This window comes from Cajanus cajan, chromosome 6, assembly GCF_000230855.2.
Source record: "Cajanus cajan strain Asha chromosome 6, NIPB_CcT2T_4, whole genome shotgun sequence".
Lineage (NCBI taxonomy): Eukaryota > Viridiplantae > Streptophyta > Magnoliopsida > Fabales > Fabaceae > Cajanus > Cajanus cajan.
Window position 1 is genome coordinate 4121643 of NC_138522.1, and position 20690 is coordinate 4142332.

General features: G+C 31.1%; 4 protein-coding genes and 1 long non-coding RNA gene across 7 annotated transcripts; 4 read left to right on the forward strand and 1 right to left on the reverse strand.

Annotated features, from left to right (window-relative positions):
* Positions 1-1936: 1936 nt before the first annotated feature.
* Positions 1937-5696, forward strand: LOC109805804 (calcium-dependent mitochondrial ATP-magnesium/phosphate carrier protein 2). Of its 3 annotated transcripts, none has more exons than XR_003804765.2 (4): positions 1937-2600; positions 3820-4602; positions 4709-4831; positions 4981-5040. XR_003804765.2 is itself a non-coding variant. In XM_020368008.3 (4 exons), the coding sequence occupies exons 1-4, from the start codon at positions 2237-2239 to the stop codon at positions 5171-5173; spliced, it is 1431 nt and encodes a 476-aa protein (XP_020223597.1). In that variant the 5' UTR covers positions 1939-2236; the 3' UTR covers positions 5174-5696. The 3 variants fall into 3 exon arrangements, 2 of the variants coding, with proteins under 2 accessions (XP_020223597.1, XP_020223599.1); XM_020368008.3 differs by having other exon boundaries at positions 1939-2600; positions 4741-4831; positions 4981-5696; XM_020368010.3 differs by having other exon boundaries at positions 2461-2600; positions 2787-4602; positions 4741-4831; positions 4981-5696.
* Positions 5697-5805: 109 nt separating this feature from the next.
* Positions 5806-6701, reverse strand: LOC114916356 (uncharacterized). The gene is made up of 2 exons (XR_003804766.2): positions 6210-6701; positions 5806-6028 (listed from the first exon to the last, which is right to left on the reverse strand). It is a non-coding gene; the product is annotated as an uncharacterized LOC114916356 (long non-coding RNA).
* A 2354-nt stretch (positions 6702-9055) lies between these two features.
* On the forward strand, positions 9056-11620 carry LOC109805547 (short-chain dehydrogenase/reductase 1). The gene is made up of 4 exons (XM_020367670.3): positions 9056-9328; positions 9798-10059; positions 10222-10416; positions 10861-11620. Exons 1-4 carry the CDS (start codon positions 9240-9242, stop codon positions 11254-11256), a joined length of 942 nt encoding a protein of 313 aa, XP_020223259.1. The 5' UTR covers positions 9056-9239; the 3' UTR covers positions 11257-11620.
* A 2121-nt stretch (positions 11621-13741) lies between these two features.
* On the forward strand, positions 13742-16475 carry SDHAF2 (succinate dehydrogenase assembly factor). Its single transcript, XM_020368198.3, has 5 exons — positions 13742-13959; positions 14028-14135; positions 14231-14357; positions 15923-15991; positions 16097-16475. The coding sequence occupies exons 1-5, from the start codon at positions 13862-13864 to the stop codon at positions 16241-16243; spliced, it is 549 nt and encodes a 182-aa protein (XP_020223787.1). The 5' UTR covers positions 13742-13861; the 3' UTR covers positions 16244-16475.
* A 1359-nt stretch (positions 16476-17834) lies between these two features.
* LOC109806385 (uncharacterized protein At4g14100) lies at positions 17835-19876 on the forward strand. The gene is made up of 2 exons (XM_020368774.3): positions 17835-18418; positions 19460-19876. Exons 1-2 carry the CDS (start codon positions 17929-17931, stop codon positions 19642-19644), a joined length of 675 nt encoding a protein of 224 aa, XP_020224363.1. The 5' UTR covers positions 17835-17928; the 3' UTR covers positions 19645-19876.
* Positions 19877-20690: the final 814 nt, after the last annotated feature.

Genomic DNA, 20690 nt, shown 5'->3' on the forward strand with positions numbered 1-20690 from the left:
TGGCACTTGGTTCAACTGTTATTTCATAAATGAATCTTGCTGTTTTTGAGAGTTTCCTAACTCAACTAATAACATATACCATGCAAGCATAGTGACCCACCAAGGGTTGAATGCCACATTTTGAGGGCATAAAATTGAAGATATTCCAAGCTTCATCAATAAATTCAAATGAGGAAGAGTTGTTAATACAAAAGTTAATGTCATTGCTTCAAGTTGAATTCCTTTATCTAATATATGAGCTTAGAGATTAAGTGGCAAACTAGTAACACCATGAGCAACATAAGTAGATATAATTGTTGTCCAAATTATAGGCTCATACTTTGTGATAGTTCGAAAACACATTGCGTTCTACAAATATGTCCCAAATTTGCATAAAAACATTAATAATGGAAGTTGAAACATACACATTTTGCGCATAATTTTTCCTGATTGCATAAGCATGCATCTATTTCACTTCTTTAAGGTTTGAGAACTATTAAAAATAAAGGAAGAACACCAACAAACATGGCAACATAAAATTAGCACACTATTTTTATTTTTGGTACCAAATCAAAGACCCTTTTAAACTCTTTATTCTAAACAAGACCAAAAATCGCAACATTCCATGTATTTAATCAAAGATTTTTCACCTATTAAAAAATATATATGGCTTCGAACCCGTAACTCAAGTACCCAAAAATAATCAACCCATAAGTAACCTAATCCTTCTCACAAATTCCCCTAACATGAGGTGGTTATAGATGATGGAGGTGAAAGAGATGATGTTCATGAGTTCCCCCTTTTTAGATTCAATTTCATCTCATATAAAAGTGCTAGCAACACACCATATAACACACTCACTCTTATTGATTAGAATTTATTGAAAATTACAATATTAGGAAAGAGAGTCATTAAATAAAATGTGAGGCCTGCCAAATTATGTATTTTCCAATAACTTTCAACTAATTAGTGAAAATGTGTTTAAAAGAATGTCTTATAAAGTTCATTGCTGACATTTCCCATACACTATTCATATGTTCTTCCTAACTTTTTAATTTGATTATTGACAATTTAGAAGATACTTTTCATAAATACTTCATAATTGTCCTTGCCAACGTGGCATCACTTCAGATTGGTTCTTATGACATGACAATTATGTAATGTGAACGATAATATCTAATATGGTACTTAACTTGTCACCTTATCTCCATTAATGCGATTACTTAATGCATCTACTTAGAGTCTAACTTGACTGATGGAAGTAATTTTTAAGGATTTTTTTAATGAAAAAGTTGCGCTCATTATTTTTGAGGTACACATGTCTTCTTTAATTTTAAAAAATCGCTCACTTCCCTTAAAATAACATTAGTAGTTAAAGTGATAGAAGGAGAAAAAAAAAATAAAAGTCAATTTATATTATTTCAATTATATACATGTCTATCTTTAGTTTTTGAATTATATACACCGTTCTTATTTACTTTATGAAATTTTTTTTATTGTTATTTAATTTTGAAAATAACAATTTATCAACTCATTTTTTGAAATTGTTTATTGAAATTGATATATTATTTAAATCATAACACACATAATATTTTTATGAGTTTGAAATGAATAAGAGATCAAGTTTCATTCAATTGTTAGCACTTACATTAATAATTTGTTATTTCTTAACAACATATAAATACTATTATTTTATATAAGAGATTATATATGTCATTAAGATAAATAAATAAAACATATTGATGTTCACTTAAAAATAAAAAAAATGGTATATATCATTTAAAAATGCGTCAATGGAAATTTTCTTTTATTAACTTATCATCTTTCAAGTTTTGAATAATAATTGCCTTACACTCTCACTAATCAAATTAAAAGTTTATCGAGAAGAAAAATACCTTGAGTAAAGGGGATAATGAAAAGCAAAAGCATAATATAATAATAAAAATAAAAAGAAAGCAGAAACATAGAGAAAGAGGAGGCAAGGCAGAAACGTTGGAGAGGAATATCCAATAAAATTCTCCTTTTCCCCAACTCCTGTCTCCTGGCTCGCTCATTCCTCGCGAGGAAAATACCAATGACACACACGTAACACGTTCCGTGGCATAAAAATCCGAAGCCAAAACCGTCAGAATTACTCGTTAAGCACTCGTCCACCTGTCGTTTCTCGATCCCCAGCGCACTGTTCAACTAACTTGTGATTAGTATCGCTCTCTCACGACACCCAGTTTGGGACTCAGATCTGAATTGAAATGGTCGTATGAGTGGGGGCGGTGTCGTTTCGATGGATCACGTGCTCGTGGCTCTGGGCGAGACCAAGGAGGAGAGGGAGGTTCGGATTCGGAGCCTCTTCAATTTCTTCGACGCCAAGAATAACGGTTATTTGGACTTCGCTCAGATAGAGGCGGGCTTATCGGCGCTGCAGATTCCGCCCGAGTATAAGTACGCCAGGGAACTCTGCCAGGTTTGCGACGCCAACAGCGACGGCAGGGTGGAGTACCACGAGTTCCGCCGTTACATGGACGATAAGGAATTGGAGCTTTACCGCATCTTCCAAGCCATCGATGTCGAACACAATGGCAACATTCTCCCTGAAGAGCTCTATGATGCTCTTTGCAAAGCTGGTATTGCTATGTCTTCTCTGTTACTTTGTAATGCTTTTCTTTTATTAAAACTAAATTAATTGAGATTGCACAAACTCTCCCTGCTTAGGGACAAATTGCTATGCTTTTTAAACAATTAATCTTTGTTTATTACAAGACCTTTTAAATGTAAAATATGACATGATTATCGGAACTTACTTATGGCAGGTTGGAGGAGCCATTCATGTCCTGAAACTTGCTTTTAATGGAGTCCAATAGGATTTTGCAAAAATTAATTGTTTGGTTTATGTTTCTTAGAATGAAGTATATGTTCTTGCTAATCATGTTCCTTAAGAGTGTACAGTCTTGGTTTAATCCGCAGTCCGCAGTCTGTATGTATGGTCGAGCATCTATAGGGAGAGGTTAATATTTTAAATAGATTTTGTGTCTCGAGGAATTAGTCTTGGTCAGATACCTTGAGTCACTAAAATAAACTAAGAATACATTCCTAACAGTTCGCATGAGTAAAAGTGGAAAAAATGTACCTTTTCTATTTGGTTGAGAATTTTATGCTAAATTTGACCACAAACTTTCATGAAAGCATGGATCACTTACTTTTGAACATAAATCACTTTGTTTCAAATTTAAATTTACAAAATCAAGGTCATTTAAAATCAAGTTTGGGAGCACCCATCCAAACAGAGCTATAAGGTAAGACATTGGCTTTTGATGTTTTGGCTGGCTAATAACAATATTTCAGCGAATATAATATAAGGTAAGATTGTTTTTAGTAGGAAACAGATTTGTGGATTCTATGACAGGGAAGTGGTTTTGCTTTGTTCCTTTTTATTGGACATTTGTTGCCAATCATTACGATTATGCTCGAACAATGTTGGGAGACTTGCAAATTGCAATGTTTATATTCCTTCACAATTTTGGCGAGCTCTCTTTGATATGTCTCTTTTAACTGATATACGGTGGATTTGTTTTGTATTTTTTCGTTTGGGGTCATTCTTTGGATCTGCATGATGCGTGAGATTTGGGAAGGCTACTTCAATCTTTGATGATGGATTCTGTAATGTGTTTGTTACTTATTTGCTTGCATAGTTTTTTGTGTGCAATAATCTGCTGTGGTCTGTACCCTTTAGTGGATTTTGAAGATGACATTCCTTTATGCCTTTTGCGGAAGCTCCTTCCATGTTATGGTTTTTGTTTTTCCAGATAGTATTTATCATAAGCTTGTGCAGTTTCAATGCTGCAGGGATTGAATTGGATGACGAGGAGCTTGCTCACTTTGTGGAGCATGTTGATAAGGATAATAATGGAATTATCACTTTTGAAGAATGGAGAGATTTTCTTCTACTTTACCCTCATGAAGCAACTATTGAAAATATATATCATCATTGGGAGAGGGTGTGCCTTGTTGACATTGGAGAGCAAGCTGTTATTCCTGAAGGCATCAGCAAGCATGTGAACCGGAGCAAATATTTTATTGCCGGGGGAATAGCAGGAGGTATTTCTCGGACAGCAACTGCTCCTCTTGATCGTCTAAAGGTGGTCTTACAAGTTCAAACTGCACGTGCTGCTATTATGCCAGCAGTAAGGAAGATATGGACGCAAGATGGTCTGTCAGGATTTTTCCGAGGAAATGGATTGAATGTTGTGAAGGTAGCGCCAGAAAGTGCCATAAAATTTTATGCTTTTGAAACGTTGAAAAATATAATTAGAGAGGCTCAAGGCAACAAGTCAGATATTGGTACTGCTGGGAGGCTTTTTGCAGGAGGTATGGCTGGTGCAGTCGCACAGGCTGCTATCTATCCACTGGATCTTATTAAAACTAGATTACAGACTTGTGCCTCTGAAGGTGGAAGAGGCCCTAAGCTAGGAACACTTACAAAGAATATATGGGTTCAAGAGGGACCTCGAGCTTTCTACAGAGGGCTTGTTCCATCTCTGCTTGGCATGATTCCTTATGCAGCCATTGATCTCACTGCTTATGATACCTTGAAAGATATGTCCAAGAGATATATTCTTCATGATAATGGTATGTTATTACTGCCGCCACATTATCTCCTGAACTTGCTGATTTTATTTGTTCTAACAGCTTCAATTACAGTAGATATTGACTCTTAAATTTGTCTTCCTCGAAGTGAGGCCTTTTACTCTTTTTTCTCCTTCCTAGAACCTGGTCCTCTAGTACAACTAGGATGTGGGACAATTTCTGGGGCTGTTGGAGCTACTTGTGTCTATCCACTGCAGGTTATTCGAACAAGGTATAATGTTGTCAGTAATACTGTTGTTTCTCTGTCCTCCCCCAAAAGAATATTGGAGTGAAGGATGGTATCATTTGTGTTCTCTGAATCTGATTTTGTTATGTTATGGTCGTTCTTTTCTGACAATATTGCATTACCATCCTTCTCAGACTGCAGGCACAACCTTTCAACACTTCCGATGCTTACAAGGGGATGTTTGACGCCTTTTGGAGAACTTTCAAGCTTGAAGGCTTTACAGGTCTCTACAAGGGACTCTTTCCAAATCTCCTCAAAGTTGTGCCAGCTGCAAGCATTACTTACGTGGTTTACGAAAAAATGAAGAAGAATCTGGATCTGGATTAGAGTTTATATTCGGGGGTACTATCACAAGGTGTTTCCAGACAACCAAAAAGCCATTTTAAGTACCAGGTTAGCCCTAGGCACAAGGTACTTCCAGATTTGTGAGCATTCACATTGTAGGTAAAATTCTTTAACTCAGTAGGTCATACCTCATGGTTGAGTATTATATAAAATTCCTCAAGCAATTGGGTTGATGATACTTTAGTGAGTCATGAATTGCTGATGGTTGCGATAAGAGGTTATATTAGAAAATCATTCATTCCGAGGAAAACGATTTTGTAGTCAGAGGCTCAGTATTTCCCCATGCTTATCTGAACTAAATGTTGAGCAACTAAAGTGTAGCATTCTTAGATGGAAAAATAACAAGCAACGAGGAGCCATCCTTTTCATTATGGACTCACGTGAAGCCTGAAAGCTGTGTCAAGTAATACAAACTTGGATTCGAAGTTATGTTGCTTAAAAAGGGTGCCGTTGTTTGTAGTACAAACAGATGTATCATATATGAAAACGATTTTTTTAATTAAAATATGGTGTCTCGATTTACAATTTTATGAACTTTGCCATATGATATGAAAGATAGATCCTGTACACAATATCACGAATTGATGACCTGCAGTTTTGGACGAACTGGATCATAAGAGTGAAATATCTCATCCCGTTCGTATTCATTCATATTTAAACTCGTAATTTAGCATTTTTTTATGCTCTGTGCGCTATAATCGAAACATACCCTTACTATGCCATAAATTTGAGAAAGTAACTAGCCATTCACCTAATTTTTTCATCACTTTAGACAAAATTGCTACCTCAGCTTTGACGAGTAGTATAGGTTGCGTTCTTCAGTCTCACTTAAATCATCTACGAGAAATTTTTAGTTTATATCAGTTCGAGTCAAATGTTCAAAATTACATAAATGATCACCGTAGATAGCAATCAACACAGATTTATTGTGTATCAGAAAAGGAAAAGACACACTTTTTATTATATATTAAAGTGCGAACTATGTGTTGTAAGTTGTAAGACAACTTAAGTAAATTACCAGCACACATGCAACTCGATGAATGGAACCCGGAAGAAAGGCGTCACCTTCCCTTTGCCTTTATGACTTGCCTTGTTGTACATCTCTTCAAATCAGGGAAGAAGAGAGTAGCATAGTTTGCCATGATTGGATTTAGTTATATCATCAGCTTCATTTTCTCCTTTCTCCATACCTTGCTTTTGTTCCTTTGCTTGGCTTACGGGTGAGGTGTGAGGTTGGCTAACTGCTATCATTCAAGCATATAAATCCTCTCCAAATACAAAGATTCTTTGATGAAATTCCTTCAATTTTGAAGATAACGCAGGGAATTTGAAGGCCGACTAAAGAGATTACGTATCAACAAAGATGGAAAAAAACACACACACACACACACATTTCCATTTTCAAATGGTCCCCCTCCCCTCAAAAAGTAATTTGTTAGGAAGATATGCTTATCTCCATCATCAAGAAGAATATTATTATTCTTTTGCTTTAGATAAAATTAAAATAAAAAATATCCTATAAAAAAAGTGACAAAGAAGTAAGTAAGGTCGGTAAATAATGACAATAATAAAAAAATATGTTATTAGACAAAGCATCGGACATTTTATAGATTTTTTTTTATAGAAGTATTAATCACATACTTTTTCTAACACACTATTTCAAATACACTTTTTTATTGATTAAAATTTATTTAAAATTATAAAACTAGAAGAGATAATTATTAAATAAGAAATGTAACATATACGATATAGAAAGATTATTATTAGGACTTTTTTTATTATGATTTACAAATTAGGAATAATTAAGAGTGATACTCTTGGAAGAAAATGAAAATACATGTGTGAGGAGCAATGAGATGAAAAAAAATAAAAAGATAAAGAAATATAATGTAACGTGGGTTTAAAAATTATGATATGAAAATAAATAAGTTACTTTATAAAATAGGATGGTATCAACCAATTTGTTTGGGCTAAATGCTTGTTTATTTTCCTATATTTCTGAATTCCAAAGCACGTTCAACGTAATTTGTCTCTCACGTAGCTTTGGCATTGAATATCACTTCATGATAATACAAACACACTATAAATGATCGGAGTATTGTTTGCATGAATAAAGTGCTTTGGTGCACCATTAACCAGAAATGTTTGTATAGGGTGGTAAAGTAGGTTGTGATACACCAGACTTGTCAGCACATCGGGTCAAATGTAGGTGGGGCGAGTTTTTCCACTAGCTTATATAATTTTTAAATATTATTTTTAATTTATTTTGTAATTCATTTGATGATATTATAGTTTAGTTTATGCTTATTTTGTAGACTATGTTGAGGTGTAATTTTATTTTTAAAGGACTACTAATATTTGTATTGTAATATATCAGCTATTAAATTTTGTATTATTGAAAGATTATTTTGACCCAAAAAGAAAGATTTTTAATAATTTGTAATGTAATATTTTTGTATTGTATTATTAAAGTTGAAAGATAAATTCATATTATAGGTCTTTTAATTAAATTTTTTAATTGTTTAAAAAAAAAAGAATTACATTCATCAATTTGAATTAACTAGTTTTGTCACCTCTAGAATATATAAGGCATGTGGTTTGTTGGAAACCTATAATTTGGTTCATATGAAATATAGAAAGTGTTTTGAAAATTTTATTGAAAATTTGTTTAGAAATTTATATTGTCTTCTAATTACAACTTACCATTTATAATAAGTTGCTGACTTTTAGAATAACTACTTAGAAGTTACATTAATGGTGATTTTCAATCATTTGGTAATATAAAACTTTTTACCCTGGCAATCTATGATATTAAATCCAAAAGACAAGTGATATAGTTTTCTTATTTTTTTTATAAAAAAAAATCTTATCTTAAAAAGATTTTAAAATTTTTTAATAAACTTTTAATAGTTATTATATTTTTTTTCAGCAACAAAAAAATAAAAAATAAAATGGAGCACATGAGTCTTGCATGTGTAAATATAAATTTTTAGTTTTTAGTTTTTACTAGCAAATTTTATAACTCAAATGCGGTAATATTCAATTTTCATATGAGAAGAGATCTATTTAAAGTAAGTCTATTTAGATTTATTTTGTTTAATAACTCATGCTCTATATCAAATCTCAACGATCCAACCGTTGAATTTAAAATTCTTAATGTATAGATTAAATCTGTAAATTTAAAAAAAAATTGAAAATCATTTAATACTTCATTTAATTAATTTAAATTAATGTATAAAATAATTTTATAATTATTCATGATTGAACTATCAATTAAAATATTTGAGAATATCAATTTTTGAAGTGAAATATGATACTTTGAAATAAATCATCCAATATTTTGAATGATACACTTGTGAAGATTAACTAAAAAGATAAATAGAATTTTTTGATAATCATGCTATTGGTGTGAAATTGGATAAATAATGTCTGATTATAAAAGACAACTAATACAAAAAAAATGACTAAATTAAAATTTTGTTGGTTTAAATTGAATATTATTTTTCAAAAGTTTGAAATCAACCATTGAAAGAAAGAAAACATACATACACTTAGCTTCCACTAGTTAATACTGTTTTTCAACAAATCCTTAAAAACCAACAATTTGTTGTTAAAATTTCTGTTCTGACAAATAATTAGTCGAAAATTGGAAAATGGCCCTTAGAATGTGGAGCAAAAATGGGTTGATCTCTTTACCTAAAGTCTTGTTCTATGCATTGACCAAAGGCCAACATAGGTGCTTGGACCAACAACGTGGCATGCAAGGGCTACAATTTGCTCCTTTGCATGCGGAGAACGTATGTGTTACAGAAAGTGTTTGGAACAGCGTCTAAGATTCACATATTTTTTTCAAAACCACGTCAAAAGCGAGACAAATACGCAGAAGAAGGTATATATTGCTTTTGCATCCACTGTTTTGGACAGGAATCCAAAAACATGCTAACAAACTACATCTCTTTCAACTTCAACCACGTCCCATCCCAGACTCCAACAACATCCAACATTCAATTTAACTTCATTGCTGCTAAATCAACAAAGAAATAGAGAGATGGGGCACAAAGAAAAATCAAAGGGTAAAGACAAGAGATTGCAACAAATCTCTCTCTTGAGAACCATTCCTTATTCTGATCACCAAAGGTTTGATGTATTGTCCAAGCTATCTACCCCATCTCATAGTTCTATGTCTATATTAATTTACTTTTGTACAATTAGACTTAATTGTAACGTTAAGATAAATTGTTTGATTATTTTTATTAAGAGGAAAATCGTTGAAATTTTTTATACAAATTCTATTGATAAAGGGTTTTATGATTTGAAAGAATGGCTCCCCTCAACTCAACCATAACCCCAAAGGTTGATATATTAATTACACATTCTACATTCATACATTGTAGAAACAATCTATTTAGTGAGGTGCTTTCGATTCCTACTATGTGTGAAAACTTTTCACACTAGCATAGTCTCTAATTCAATCAGTTTAAAAAAGTTACAACAAAAAAAACTTAAATGCATCTAATATTCTTTATCATTTTTTTTCCATAGAATTCTAGATGGGTCCCTGCTTGTAATATATTTAGCGTGTAATTGGGTATTGATCATATGATAGGTGGTGGTCTAAGGAAACCATTGCGGTGGTTACTGGTGGAAACAGAGGAATTGGGTTTGAGATTTGTAGACAACTTGCTGATCATGGAGTGACTGTTATACTGACATCAAGAGACACTGGCGTTGGTGTTGAATCTGTCAAGGTCTTGCAAGAAGGTGGTTTCGCAGAAGTGGCTTGTCATCAACTTGATATATTGGATTCTGAATCTGTCAACCAATTTGCTGAGTGGTTGAAGGAAAATTATGGTGGTTTAGACATTCTGGTCAGTTTCTAAAACGTAATTACTTCCTTGCAATCTTACTTCACTTTAATTGGTGATCAACACTAATTAAATTATGAAAATATATTTGAACTCTAAAAAAATATAAATAATTTGATATTGATTTTATGATATGCTTATAAGCAATAATATTGTTATCTGCAGGTAAATAACGCTGGTGTTAATTTCAATCAAGGGTCTGATTTGACTGTTGAAAATGCTCGCAAGGTTATTGAAACAAATTATTATGGCACCAAGAGAATGGTTGAAGCAATGATTCCATTGATGAAGCCATCCGCTGCTGGTGCTCGTATTGTAAGTGTGAGCTCACGTGTAGGTCGGATGAATGGCAAACGACATGTAAGTAAAATACTCTATATATATGTTGTTATTAAATAAATGGAGCCATTGGTTCTTCATATAGACTTACTTGTATCTTTTCTCACTTATGTTTTGTTTTGTGATTTTGTAAATTTTATCTCCAAATTTTAAAAATTATGCATTTTGTTTTTTAACTTTCAAAATTTTACACTTTTATCATCATGTTAGTGGACTCTCTAACACTGTTAATTAACTGTTAAAGTAATGTTAACTGTCAACTTGACACTTTATGTCATATTATTAATTTATATTAGCAATCAACGTAACATGTTAGTAGTTAATATGTCATGTTAGTTGTCAACTAATAATAGGGTAACAAAATGTGCAATTTCAAAAATTGATGACAAGTAGTGTAGTTAAATCTTGTGTATATAATTTCTTGTAGATGTAAAACTGAATATATATAAGTTGGCTATGTAACAGAGAATAGAAAATGACGAGTTGAGGGAGAAACTAAGTGATGATGAATCCTTGTCAGAGGAAATGATTGATGAATTCTTATCTACTTTTTTACAACAAGTAGAAGATGGAAGCTGGAAATCACATGGGTGGCCTCAAACGTTCACTGACTATGCAGTGTCAAAATTGGCAGTTAATGTTTATACAAGGTACATGGCAAGGAAGCTTTCTGAAAGGGAAGAGGGTCAAAAAATTTACATAAATTGTTATTGCCCTGGTTGGGTGAAAACTGCTCTAACAGGTTATTCAGGAAGTGTCACAGTTGAGGAAGGGGCTGATACTGGAGTTTGGCTTTCCCTTCTTCCTGAACAGGCAATTACAGGCAAGTTTTTTGCAGAAAGAAGGGAGATTCACTTTTAAGCACAAAGGGTTATTAAAGAAAGGAAAATTATAAGTTTGGTAACTTATGGTTTGTGTTAAGAGCAAACAACACATTAAGAGAGTCTTTGTTATTGATAGATGGCCAGTGCATCATGATTTAATCTGTGACATTAGAATTAATGGTATTTGAGACCAGTTTGATGAACAAATTCATGTCATCAAGGATAATTTCATCACCAGCAATTTAAAGTTTTCCCCCTATCATAAATATATCATGTTGTAAGACATTTTTTTTAATTTCTTTTTATTTTCAGTGGTAAGGTCATCATTGGACTTTCTCTAGGACAAACAAAAGTATGTTTTTATCCGTGTTTTTACAATATTTTGATTATTTTCTAACGAAGTTGATGCATGTTTGTCAAAACCTACTATCTTGCTTTCCTAGAATTGGGAGTTCTTTTGCGAATGTTTTAACTTATTTAAAGGTTTTGTCATAAGGTTGGATCGGGATAGCCGATGAATTACATTGGTAAATCATTTAAAGATGGTGTTTTTTTAATGATAGTTTGTTAGGAAACTAATCACCCACAAAGTAGAGATTTACACTTTGTTTGGAATACATGAAGGATAAAGAAAGAGAAATGAAAAATAAAATTACACCATTATATAAAATAAAAAAAGTAAAGAAAAATTTAGTGAGTTGCACACTAAAAATATATAAATATATATATATATATATATATATATATATATATATATTATAGGAAGAAAGTCGCGTTAAAAAATATTATTTTTTATAATCATATTATTAGTATATTTTGTGGATAATTAATTTCAGTCAAATAACCTAATTAACTATCTTTAGGGGGTGTTTGTTACAAAGATTCATTTAATTTTTCCAAAAATGTGAAGTTATAAAAATTATTTTTCCATATTTGGTTTACTAATTAAAAAAAATAGTATTCATAGGAAAATATTATTTTTTTAGAATAATTTTTTCTTATATTTTCACGAAATTGTTCCCATAAAAAGGAAAGTAAATCTAACATTCATAAGTTAAATGAAAAGTGTTCAATAAAATGTCATATTATGCAGGTAACATTTATAAACATTTTACCAAAATAGTTTTCATATTTAATGTAATAAAAAAATTTGATTCTTAAGTAATCAAACAAATGTTAATCATTCATAGAAATCAATTATGATTCTCGGACATAACTTATATTTTTACTCTATTTCTTAATGAATTCTCTTCTATTCATTTCACTTTTTTTTTTCTTAAATACTCTTTACAAATATCAATATGAAATTAATTCTTTATGCTCAAAACTCTTTTTTTTTTATTTATAAATATATTATGTAAAAATCAAATATATTGTTACAAGCCATACTACAATGTGAAAATAAAGTGGTTTCCTATAAATGTGTAAAAAAAATACATTAGAAATCGGTACAGATAGATTTCTCCATTAATATTTTATAAAAAAATAATATATATATTTTTTAAAAATTAACTTATAAAAAGTTAATTAATAGGTATTCTTTCATATTAGTTTCTCTGAAAATATATTTATCTAAATTATAGAAAAACTTATTAAACTTTTCCTTATTTTTTTAATCTAAGAGTATTTATAAAAGTTATTCAAATATATTTTAATTAGTATTTTTTTTAAATATTAACATAAAAATATTTTTTTTATTTATAAGAAAACATAATTCAAACTCAAAATCATGCATATGTTAACTCAACTTCATTCCTTACTAGATCTATTAAAAAAAAATTAAAATATATTTTTAGTTCATATGATTTTATTATATAAAATTATATTTTATAGTTTATGGTTAAAAATTAGACTTTTTAAGTTTATATATTACATTTTTTAATCTTTATCATTAATATTTTTGTAATATCATTTTCGTATATGTGACATGAATTTATTAAATTTACACTGTCGTAATGTATTTAGTTTTCTAGACAATGATATATTACTTAATGGTTTGAGAAAAAAAAAAATAAAAAGTTTTGATGATTTTGTGAATAGCCAAGGATATGATTTAGATGAATGATCAAATTGTTAATGACTCTATAGTAAAAGTGAAGAGTCTGATTTAGAAGAAAAAAGAAATGAAAAATTTGGATAATTTTGTAAATAATCGATATTTATTATGACTGAATGTGATCTATATGAGTGATCAAATTACTAATAATTACCTGCTAATAGTGAAGAATCTATATAATTTTATGGACTAAATAAAATGTAGATCAATAATGAAATTGTTATTGACCGTATAGAAAATCGTTAAGTAATACATCATTATCTAGAAAATAAAATACATTATTATTATATAATTTTAATAAGTTTATATCACTTATGCGAAAATACATTATAATAAAATTAATAACATAAATTTAAAAATTTTAAAAATATAAATATTTAAACAGTATTTTTTTTTTATAAAAAAAAATTAAAGTTGGATGGTGAAAATGCATCCGGTTTTATACTTTTGATGTTTGGGCAGTGGCGAGTTATTAATTAAAACCACAGCCCAAAACGGTGGAGCATCATCGTCTTCACGCATCAGTGTTCCCAATCCCACTAGACATATCAAATAAACTCAAATTTAAATTCCACTTCTGCTTCCAATGGCGAATTTCAGAAAAGCTGCCATCAACGTCTTCAGAGTCATCAATTCCAACAAAGCCACCGTCGCTGCCTCCACAAACCCCCTTCAGACTCTCAGGTACCCTTCAATTACACCTTCGCTTCTTCATTCTCCCTTTTATTAACCAACCTTATCGTTTTCTGCAGGCCTCTTTTTTCTTATTCCATCTTTACCCCTTTCTCGTCCCACTCTCAAACTCAATCCCTGCAAATCGATTTGTCTAACGAAGAAAGCAAAAGACGCCTGTTTAATCGGTTCGCTTTTGTTTAAGCTTTACCCTTTTTGCTTTCTATGCTAAAACTGTTGCTATATTTTTAAAGTTCTTTTTTATTGTTTGATTTCTCAACAGGCTGGTATATAGAAGCAAACAACGAGGGTTCCTGGAACTCGATTTGGTACTAGGGAAATGGGTTGAGGACAACATTCACTCCTTGGATGAAAATCGAATGAGGGATCTCATTTATGTTCTCGACCTGGTACTTTATTTATGTTCATCTTCGCGTGATAATCATTTATTGCATTGATTTGGGTTCATATTAATTTTGAAAAATTAAGTTGTTAGAATTGCTCCTTCTGGATTTTTTTTTTAATGTTATTGAGGAATTTGAATGCCTCTATGATCTATCCTGATTCCTGTATGTTGAGTTATTTGGACTAGCATATTTCATAAAGCATTTGTACTGTCTTACCGTTACTCGAATGAAAATTCTCTGTAAAGGGGTTTTATGATAAAAAAAAATTAATCAAAAAATGTTATATGACAGATTTGATACAGGTTGCTTAAGATCTTATTTCCTTTTTTATCAGTTAGAGAAGTTTGTTTCTGTCAGTGATATGATATTTTGTTGAACTATCTTTTCTTGGTTGAGACTAGAGGATGATCCAAATTCAGTTAACTGGCATAAGAGATGGAAGTTTTAAGTGAAAACAAGAGTTGTTTGGTTTAGGACAACTTGATATTTAGGATATGTTTGGATAAATTTCTCTAAAAATACTTCTAAGAGAATAAAATAAATAGGAAAAAAAGAAATAATTTTTTAAAAGTTAAAATTAACTTATACATAAGCTAATTGTTAAAGTTCTCTTAAATCAATTTCTTCAAAATATTTTTTTTGCTTATGTATAAATTAATTTTGGTTTATGGAGAAGTTTATTTTATTTATTTTTCTTATTTCTTCTCATACAAGTTCTTATAAAATAAAGAAGTTTGTCTTATCAAATTCTTAGTGCTTACAGAGAAGTTTATCCAAATAGACTCTTAATAAGACTATCAATGGCCTTTAACAATATAAGCCTAATCCATAATATCATAATCTTGAGTTCACCTGTAGGACAAAGCCTGGCTACAGGAATTTAGACGTTTTAGATGCAACTTCCTGTTCTGTTTCGTGAAAAGGATTTCATTGATATGTTCATTCGTGTAAGGTCCAGAAAATTTTTTCGACGGCACTACTTGAAATCAGATTAATTTCAATATTTAGAATGATTGAATGGAAAGTGTCAGCATCTTCCACTCTTCTCTTTTGTACACAACAAAAAGATGTAAATGTAATGATGATTTGCACCATTGGTAGTTCTTGATAGTGACATCACATTTAGTGGGACTTGAGCTTCTCAATTTTTGCTCCTTTGCGGTCACAACTAGATTTGAGCATGTAAATTTAGAAGGGTGGGTGAGAATTGAGAAATCATGTCTGTGACTCTTTGTATTGGTTTTGTTAAAGGGTTTAGACTATGTTTGGTTACATGTTTTCATCTTGTAACCAAATTTAGCTGATCTCGAATGCGATACTTGCATGTTTGACATTTTTCTTTTATGTTTTGTTGAGTGAGTTACAAAGAAACTTCAGTTGAATCAAAAGTAAGAGGTTTCTTCCTTTTTCTTTTAAAACGTTGGTTTCAAAAGTTAACTTTAACTCGCACACTTACTTTGCTAAGTTTTGATGGAAAATGACAATGGGATAGCAACCAGGTGCTAACAATTTGAGGCAGTTGTGTTGATTGACTTGAGTCACTTCAAAATTCTATTCCTTCTCTGCAGGAGAATCCAGATTTATGGAAGTGGATATCAGGGCAGGAACAACCCCCAGAATCAGTTAGTGCAAACCCGGTGAGTTTTATTTTAATAAGTGAACAATGAAATATGATCATTTGATTGATTTTGTTTTCCCTTTGGGTACAATTCTCATGTCAGTCAGTCATCTATTGCTTATAGGTCTTTGCTGCAGTGAAGGAAAGAGTTATGAAAAACCTTGATAGCCATTCTGCTCCTGAAGCAAGAGCAACACCTGGCCAACCATGGGTAAGAGGCTGGGATGATATTAAGAAAGGGCGAGATGGTCCTGTTTCTGGAAATCAGTAGGTTGACATTGAATGATCTTATCATATGTTTCAATGAACGAAATCTGGTCCACCATTTTGTAATTATAAATAACTAAATAAGGGCTGGGGAACTGCAACTTAAAAGGTTTGTATTAGCTGCTAGAAATCAGTAAAAGGGGTCTAAACTGGATGTGAGTTATGACTTTCTTGGAATGTTCCCTCTTCATCTGTTTTATATCTATTAAGTATAGATATCATTTATGTGGTGTTAATTTGGATTAGAAATAATTTGAAAGGACATGATGATTAAAAAATTGGTATGTGTTTGGAAATGATATTAAAAATAAATTTAGAAGAATTTTGTTTAGATGGTAAAATAGAATGAATTTCAAGTGTAAATGATTGTGTCTTTTTAAAATTTTATTGATCTCGTATTTAGAATTATTTGTTTCTAGTAGGCTTGTAGCAAATGGTATGTTTACTTCTGTATCGCACTTTTAGTTTACAAAATTTTCATCTTTTTAATTTTGTTTTTTGTTTTCAAAGATTTACATAGGATATATATATATAGTTTTCACGTACTGTCTCTTGTACAAATATTTGGAAACAAAAAACGAATTAAAAAGGAGATTACAATTTTGTAAATTAAAAGTGAAAATTTTAAATGGAAACAAAATAACTTTTTCAAGGAAACACAAAATGACAGTGATTGATTGGTCTATAAAAAGATTTTTTTATTTTTTTTTATATCATCCAAGTTTTTATTTTAGCTTCGTTATACATCTTAATTCGTAGTTATTAATTGTGTTAATCTCATAATAGGATAAAATTTAATTTTTAATTTGGTTTAAAAATAATTAAAGTGACATTTAAATAATTTATTTCTTATCTTTTATTCATTTTTGTATTTGACAGCCATAAAGAGAACCATTATTATGAAAAAAAATTCTTCTTTGTTTAAGATCTTTCAGAATGATCACTAATTTTATTAAATGACAAATTCAATAATATAAGGTTTATAATACTAAATCTGTAGTTAGAAAAAAAAAATTAAGATCACTTGTTTTGTTAATTTTGTTTAAAAATTAACAAAATTAATAACTAAGTATAATAAAATATTTAAATTGTATAACGAAGTTAAAAATTGGAAACTTAAATATAATAATAATAATAAAATAATAAAATAATAATAATAATAATAATAATCATAATAATAATAATCTTATAGGTACATATAGGTGTTTCCTCAAACTTCTCATTTTTCTTAAAATAAGTTCTATTCAATATGCTCCCGGAAACAAGATGATAAGATAAAAAGCAAATAGAGATGATGTTTCTATAATAGATTATATAATAATTTTGATAATTAGAAAAGAAATAGAAGTATAAGATGTACTATTTCCGCATTTTTAATTGTCTTTTTTTAAGTAGAAATTCGTTTATTTATTTATTTATCATTTTTAAATTTAAGATAATATTATTTATTTTTTGTCAGTTACATTCTTACTTATTAATTTATACATTGACAATTAATACTTATTTACTATAGAATAAAAATAAAAAATTTATTGTATTTTTTAATTTGTATATAAATGTCTTAAAGCTACTATTAAAAAGGAATGGATCCAGAATGAGAGAGATAATAGAAAATATTTTTCATACATTATATTCGATGTTGGGAATTAGAGTTTGGACGTGACAGTGCCTCTTATCTTCTTCGGTGCAATGGGCAGTGCAAGTGCAAGTGCAAGTGCAAGAGAACAAATGTATTTGGTGGCTTTCCTCCTTCTATTCCGGCCTTCAAAATCAACGGCCATAAGAGAGGAGCCAAAAGCCGCTGATTGGCCGCAGCAGTTCCACTCGGTAATGTTCATGAACCGAACCGGAACTCTGCAGAAACTGGACCTCTGGTACGACTGGCCCAACGGCCGCAACTTCAACATCATCCAGAATCAGCTCGACCACCTCGTCACCTACGACCTCGAATGGAACAACGGAACCTCCTTCATCTACACGCTCGACCCCTCCCACTCTAAGTGCCAAGTCCTGCACCTAGATGTCGGTATTCTCCGCCCCAATTGGCTCGACGGCGCCACCTATTTGGGTCAGCAACGCGTTGATAATTTCCTCTGCAACGTCTGGGACAAGGTTGATTTCATTACCTACTACGAGGATGTCGTCACTCGTGTACCTGTTAAGTGGATCTTCTACACAGGTACACAACCCTCTATGCCTATGCTTAATTTAATTCTTACTTACTCTTGCTATATGTCTAAGTTAACCCAAAAGCTACCTTTCACGCTACTAACTATTTTAGGCAAGAAAGGATCTTCAACACATTTTTTCTACTAATAATGCTATGTGGATAGAGTGATAGACTCAACACTCAACAACAATTACTGGGATACTACTATTGTTAATTGTTACTTAATACTTATTCTCTGAGTCAATATTTAGGTTTAACTCAACTTCAAAAGTTAACTTTATTTTCCTATACTATTTTAGTTATATTATTAGTTAATATATATCCATAAAATTTGTATGACTAAACATTTATAAGTAATATGATAATGATTCATAATTAATAGGAGAGGCTAATAGACTTCATGACTATCACTAAAATAACTTTTGATATTATCTTCGGATTTGAGTATAACTCGGCTCTAAAATGGGTAGGCTAATAGACAACAACTACTGCCATCTTACAATGTATTTGGAAACTCGTTAAGAATGAATGAATCATGTTTGGGATGTGTCCTACATCGTTTAAATAAGAGAATGGACATATGTTTATATACACACAGTTGTCTCCATTGGTTGAAAGACCTTTTGGGTGATGTCCAAAAGTAAAACCGTGAGAGTTGGGCCCAAAGCGGACAATATCTCACCAATATGGAGACATGTGTATGTGTGTGATAACTCCCGGTACACTCCAATGTGGGAGCTATAACTATTAGCTTCCGTAAATCATTGGTGATGTGAAAAATCACATCCAAAATTTCAAAATGTAGGACCAAACATGTTATTAGAATTTGAGTTTAACTTATCCAAAAGTTCTCATGAAGTGAGAGTTTTCTCCCTACTTATAAATACTATTTTTGGTTATATCAATTAGATATTTGATAGTTATTAGTATTGTCAGTTAATTGATACTTTTGTTAGTCATATTATTATATCTACACATTTCCTTGGGCATTTGTTGAAGTTAGTAAGCATTGATATGATGGTGAACCCGATTCACATTTTGTGCGTGCAGGATACACTGCTCACGTGATGACATTTGAGGTTGGTGCAGTGCTTGAGGATCCACATTGGCAGGCTCCTCTGTATTGTTTTAGTGAGAATGAGAAGGAAAAGAATAGTCCCATTTTAAGACCTGCTGATCGCGGTGGTTCTCTTGGGAGTTTGATGAGAGAGACACCTGTTCGGGAAACTATGTAATTATGACATAGATGATGACAACGGCATATGCACTATCTTCAATAATTTTGGTCCACTTAAGGTGCTCATGTTATTATTGTGTTGGAAGTCATCTGTGATAGTCTTTGAAACTTATGCCTGACCAAGCATTTTTAAATTTTGTTGAATTTGTTCCGTTGTGTGGGAAATGTAGAATGCTTTGCCGCTTTTAACATTTACACTCTAGTAAGAGAAGCTCAATTAGTTGGTCTAATATGGAAGTGGTAGAGAGTCTTGCGCGTAATTTAGAAGGTATCGTTGAAAGTTAATAAATTGAGGAAAGTTGAAAAATTCTTGTTAGAAAATTTTATTTTATGAGAAGTGTTGGTCTTTTATTGGGTTATTTAAACATTGGTTAAATATTATTTTGATATGTCTTGGGATATTGATTTTATATGATCAATGAATATTAAGCATTACATGTTTAATGCCTTTAAAAAGAAAATGGTTAACCTAAAACTAAATAGATTCATGATGGATGAAACTGTTGTAACTTTTCGGGAAAAAAGTATGATTTGAATAGACTGGATTCTTCGTGAAGGGATATAAATGAGCCATTGTATCCTTTATGAAAGGGTAAGTTCCTCCTCACTTTCTCTATAAATATATGTCTTGAAACATAACACAAACTTTTGTCAGATTGCACACTTTCCAATCATGTTTGAGGAAGGAGAAAAAACATTCAAGAGAATTCAAGTGAATTTAAATCAAGTTAAAAGACAATGGAATCAGCAGGTAAATACCATTAAGCTTTATTTTATTTTTGGTGTCCTAATTCATGCAAAAACAATCCAATTTGATACATCATGTGTAGTATATTATAACAATATGCTTGTGATATTAATATTAATAAAGCTTTGTGGAGGATAATATTTTATTCTGACATTCTGTGTGCGATATATATAAAATAAGAGCACTATAGAAAATACACATGTGCTTCTCAGCCAACTACTTATAAAAATTGTATTTAGTTGACAATACTCCAATAACTATAACAAAATCAAAGGAGCTCTTGAAACTACAAAGTC

Bases quoted from the DNA above. Each gene is read 5' to 3' on its own strand.
- LOC109805547 (XM_020367670.3), top strand. From the start codon at position 9,240: ATGGGGCACAAAGAAAAATCAAAGGGTAAAGACAAGAGATTGCAACAA. The intron at 10,060-10,221 runs GTCAGTTTCTAA...TGTTATCTGCAG, and splicing joins ATGGTGGTTTAGACATTCTG to GTAAATAACGCTGGTGTTAA. The intron at 10,417-10,860 runs GTAAGTAAAATA...GCTATGTAACAG, and splicing joins GGATGAATGGCAAACGACAT to AGAATAGAAAATGACGAGTT.
- LOC109806385 (XM_020368774.3), top strand. From the start codon at position 17,929: ATGGGCAGTGCAAGTGCAAGTGCAAGTGCAAGAGAACAAATGTATTTG. The intron at 18,419-19,459 runs GTACACAACCCT...TTGTGCGTGCAG, and splicing joins TAAGTGGATCTTCTACACAG to GATACACTGCTCACGTGATG.
- LOC109805804 (XM_020368008.3), top strand. From the start codon at position 2,237: ATGAGTGGGGGCGGTGTCGTTTCGATGGATCACGTGCTCGTGGCTCTG. The intron at 4,603-4,740 runs GTATGTTATTAC...TCTCCTTCCTAG, and splicing joins ATATATTCTTCATGATAATG to AACCTGGTCCTCTAGTACAA. The intron at 4,832-4,980 runs GTATAATGTTGT...CATCCTTCTCAG, and splicing joins CTGCAGGTTATTCGAACAAG to ACTGCAGGCACAACCTTTCA.
- SDHAF2 (XM_020368198.3), top strand. From the start codon at position 13,862: ATGGCGAATTTCAGAAAAGCTGCCATCAACGTCTTCAGAGTCATCAAT. The intron at 14,136-14,230 runs GTTCGCTTTTGT...ATTTCTCAACAG, and splicing joins AAAAGACGCCTGTTTAATCG to GCTGGTATATAGAAGCAAAC. The intron at 15,992-16,096 runs GTGAGTTTTATT...TATTGCTTATAG, and splicing joins AATCAGTTAGTGCAAACCCG to GTCTTTGCTGCAGTGAAGGA.